At 38.7% G+C, this 4,396-nt stretch overlaps 1 protein-coding gene across 1 annotated transcript; it reads right to left on the reverse strand.

The window, feature by feature from the left end:
* Positions 1-230: 230 nt before the first annotated feature.
* On the reverse strand, positions 231-2,862 carry LOC131329648 (protein FAR1-RELATED SEQUENCE 5-like). Its single transcript, XM_058362915.1, has 4 exons — positions 2,753-2,862; positions 462-2,639; positions 318-382; positions 231-235 (listed from the first exon to the last, which is right to left on the reverse strand). The coding sequence occupies exons 1-4, from the start codon at positions 2,860-2,862 to the stop codon at positions 231-233; spliced, it is 2,358 nt and encodes a 785-aa protein (XP_058218898.1).
* Positions 2,863-4,396: the final 1,534 nt, after the last annotated feature.

Raw genomic sequence — 4,396 nt, forward strand, 5'->3', positions numbered from 1 at the left:
TACCAAGCTAGTCATTCAAAGCAGCCAACAGTTCACGACCTCTAAACAGCAGCAGTAAGCTTCACACAATAGAAACACGAAACAGCTAGCAGTTCATCTCAACAACAAAGATAATTTATGCGAAATAGAGCATGAATCAAAGAACATACTAGATTCCTTTGTATTGAAGTTGGCCATTTAAATTGTTAATGCATAGACCCATCCAAAGTGGTTCCTCACTGCCCGTTACATCACACTGCATATTTAAGTAGATACAACTCAAAAAGTAGATAAAAAAAATGGTTTGGATAAAAGAAAATTCAAAAACAAACACTTACACTCATCGTCAACGTCGTCCTCGTCATCGTCCTCGTCATCACTCAACCTGACATCTTGGGAAGACCTAACAAAATAAGACAATAATTAAGATGCATTCCGTGTATAAACAACGAAATTTATAGTACAAATTAACATCCACTTACATGTTCATAAGTTTCGGACAATTCCTTTTGTCATGCAACTGCCCGGTTAACCCACAACCATTACATTTCCTTCTCTGCTTGACAGCCTTCTCTTTTCCCCCTTTCAAACGTTTACCACAACCCTTTGCCCTAACTTGAAGTGGTTCTTTCAAACAATGTTGGCTTCCGAGAGAAGAAGGCACTTGGATACGACTCGTTGAACCATCTTTGCGAGAACTCCTCATCAATGCAATCTTTTTTTGACTAGATTCCAAAGCTTCTCGCACAACTTCACTTTCTTCTTCATCTAATACAGCATCATCGATAACTGTACAAGCAAGTTGGAAAAGACCTTGTCGTCTCACAAGAAGTGAACTGTTACATATTTCTTTCACACCACTACCTAAGTCATCCATCACCCTGCCTGCTTTTGCTGTTTTCGTCCACCTCTGCAAGATGTATTTAGTAGGGAGTTCTCTAATTTGGATTCTAAACAGGTACGCTAATAGGTGCCGACATGGAATTCCATCGAATTCAAACATCTTACAGCTACAACTCACACGGTTCAATGACTTGTCTACCGAAATCTCACGAATTCTCGCACCTTCCATTTCTTCTCTCTGAACATTCCACAAACACCAATGTTCATTCTCGCGTATTAACGTAACCACATACGCATTAATTTGAAAGATTTCCTCTTGAAACCTCTCAAATATGGTTCGTGTATATATTTCGCTCATTTTCTTTTCCATTGCCCACGAGGTTTTCAAGAGAGGTTTCTCATTTACATCTTTATGATCGAAATCCAATTCATTATGTCGAATTTTGGCAAGTGCCCTATTGAACCGCGTCACAAAATCCATCATTGAATTTTCTTTGGAGACATAGCGCTTGAAAAACGAATGAGAAATTTCAGCCCGTTGACTACTAGTCATGTGGGCAGAAAACATGTGGTTCGTATATGCAGGAACCCATCTATCACGAATTTCATACATGTCCTGCAACCATTTATTGTTGGACAACTTAGAGTTTCCTACAATAGCTGCCCATCTTGCATCGAACTCTCCAGGTGTTTCAGAATTCCATATACATTTCTTCAACTCATCATAATGTTCCTTATATAAAAGTCCACCCAATTTTTCAGAAAATTTGCTCACAATGTGCCAAATACAATATCGATGAAACGTATTCGGAAGAGCAGAAGCAATTGCTCTTGTCATTGCTGGATCTTGATCAGTTATGATCATTTTGGGTGGTCCACCTGGCATCGCTTTTAACCATTCATTGAAGAACCACACAAACGAATCAGTTTTTTCGTCACTCAAGAACGCACACCCAAGAAGTGTTGTTTGCCTGTGGTGGTTGACCCCCAATATAGGTGCAAATATCAAAGAATATTTGTTTGTATAGTACGTAGTATCAAACACTACCACATCCCCAAAATATTGATATGACTTTCTAGAGGTCGCATCCGCCCAAAAACAATGAGTCATTCTATCCTTGTCATCTCTCTCGAATGTGAACCTGAAACCTGGATTCTTTTGTTGTTCAATCTCGAAATGCTCATATAATATGTTTGCGTCATGACCATGTACTACATTCTTCGTATCTCTTTTATCATTGTAAAGATCTCGGGGTAAAAATCCTACATTTTCAATACCCCCCGCTTGCAACTCAAAAATACTCATTTGTTGGTAAGTTGGCACATTAGCAGCAGATAATTGTTGCGTTAAAGCTTTTTGTGCGGCTGACACTCGACGATGAGATTTTAACAAATGCACCTTTCTTGGCGTTGTAAGCTCATGGTTATGACCCTCGACAAATTTTGATACAACAAACACTTCACCTTTTCTCACGACAGCTAGTTTTGCACCACAACGCTCTCTAGTTAAACCCCGACGTCGTGAAGTGGCCTTAGAATTTCTCCTCTCCCCTTCTTTAAAACAAACGTACTCCTTCCTCATTACTTTACCATTCTCACCCAACCTACTAGAATTGATTCGCACACTAAATCCAGCTTCTCTAGCATAATCGTTGTAAAATTTCAGAACGTCGTCTAAGTTGACAAATTCTTGGTCAATTTTCGGTATCACGTCATTTTTAACTTGAGGAGTGTAAATTTCTTGACAAGAATTCACAGATGATTGACACGGTTGGGATGGTGAAGGTGATACTGCTATGTCTTCCAAAGATTGCATTCTAAAAATCAAAATAGAAAACAATTACTAACATGCAAAAAACATTTAAGACAAAACATTTAAGGCGATACTGCTATAATATGCAACAAATTTTTTAGAAAGGAGGAGAGATACCTCGACGGTGGTGCTCGAAACATAGGGGTTGGATCAATGTTCGATCGATCTTGTTCTTCCATTTTATCAAATTGTGAGCTACTTATGGGTAACCTACCAATGGCAGACATTATCTCAACTTGTTCTTTTCAATCAGAGATTACAAAAAAAAAAAAAAAACAGCATAAGTCACACAATATTAAGCTGATTTTATTCATTCCTAACCAATCCATAACAAAGAACTGGTTTTTATAAGTATACTTCAGCTCCGTATTAATTGTGAATATCTCAGAAGCAATATCTCAGAAGCAACTGAAACATTTATACAATAGTTGCACTTCAATCACATATCCAGAGTACCAATTTTAAGTATTCAACACATACACTACAGCACTGTTATCAGGAGCTACTAACAAATTTGCAGATGATATTAATTAGACATCCAAGGAAACAGATAAAGCAAAATCCCACATCCCAACTCGGAACAACAAAACTATACAACTTGGCAAACATTTTGTTTTCTATTCCATCTTAAACGAACTTTCTTCAACAAAATAAGGGGTAAATAGTCCCACTAAATCTATGCAGACATGGAATTAAACGGCCCAAATTGGACACCCAAGAACGCCCGAAATCGGATATCATAGATACAAGCCCCAAATCAAATATCATAGATACAAGCCCAATATACTGTTAGGGTTTCGAATATCAGTCAATCAGTAGAAATCAGTCTGCCCTCGACGAAAACCACACAAAAAAATCACGACAAACGAGAACAAGAAAGACAGACCTTGGGGTTGATCGTAGCTCTGGTGTTCGCCGTCTTCGATCGCAGCTTTGGTTCTTCCTATATCGTCGCCTCCTCTCTCTGTGTATGTAGGGATATCGATATCCTCTCTGTGTCTAGAATGAAAAAATCACATAAATTAACCCCTAAAATCACAGTTAGGGTTTCGAAAATCAGAGAAACCAGAGAGGGAGAACGAGAGAACGAGAGAGAGAGAGAGAGAGAGAGAGAGAGAGAGAGAGAACGAGAGAGAGAGGGACCTTAACGCTGAAGTTCGTCGTCTTCGATCTCAGCGTGGGTGATTCGTATACAGTCGCATCCGTTCTGTTTCTCTCTCTTTCTCTGGAACAGAACGACAGAATGGGGCTGGAGTGGAGACTGTGGAGTGGAAATCCCTTTTCTTTCCTTTTATTTCCCCAGCCGTTGGATGTAATCCATCCAATCCAACGGCTCAGACAGAAATCCGGACCACAACAAAATCCGGGCGACTGGACCTGAAAAGAACTGTATATATATATATATATATATATATATATATATATATATATATATAATATAGAGTTCCCTTCAGGTAAGGGTGTCATCATTTTAAATAAAAGCGGACGTTCCCTTTTCTCATTTTTCCCGATCAAATTTCGATAATCCTAGCCGCTCAATGTGTTCAGAATGTGATTTAAAGGGGACTCGCGAGAAATCAGCAGAAAAAGAATGACAAGGAATGGCTTGATTTGAGCAGTTTTTATTTGAACCGTTCGATAAAAAATAAACAAAAACTGCTCGGATCAAGCACTTTCCGGTCTTTTTTTTTGCTAATTTCTAGCGAATATCCTTAAAATCACGTTGTGGACATATTGAGCGGCTCAGATCATCGTAAATTG

Source organism: Rhododendron vialii, chromosome 1a, assembly GCF_030253575.1.
Source record: "Rhododendron vialii isolate Sample 1 chromosome 1a, ASM3025357v1".
Classification (NCBI taxonomy): Eukaryota; Viridiplantae; Streptophyta; class Magnoliopsida; order Ericales; family Ericaceae; genus Rhododendron; species Rhododendron vialii.

Coding starts and splice junctions, on each gene's coding strand:
- LOC131329648 (XM_058362915.1), bottom strand. CDS start 2,862: ATGTCTGCCATTGGTAGGTTACCCATAAGTAGCTCACAATTTGATAAA. Junction 2,640..2,752: donor TTTCGAGCACCACCGTCGAG/GTATCTCTCCTC, acceptor TTTGATTTTTAG/AATGCAATCTTTGGAAGACA. Junction 383..461: donor TGTCCGAAACTTATGAACAT/GTAAGTGGATGT, acceptor TTATTTTGTTAG/GTCTTCCCAAGATGTCAGGT.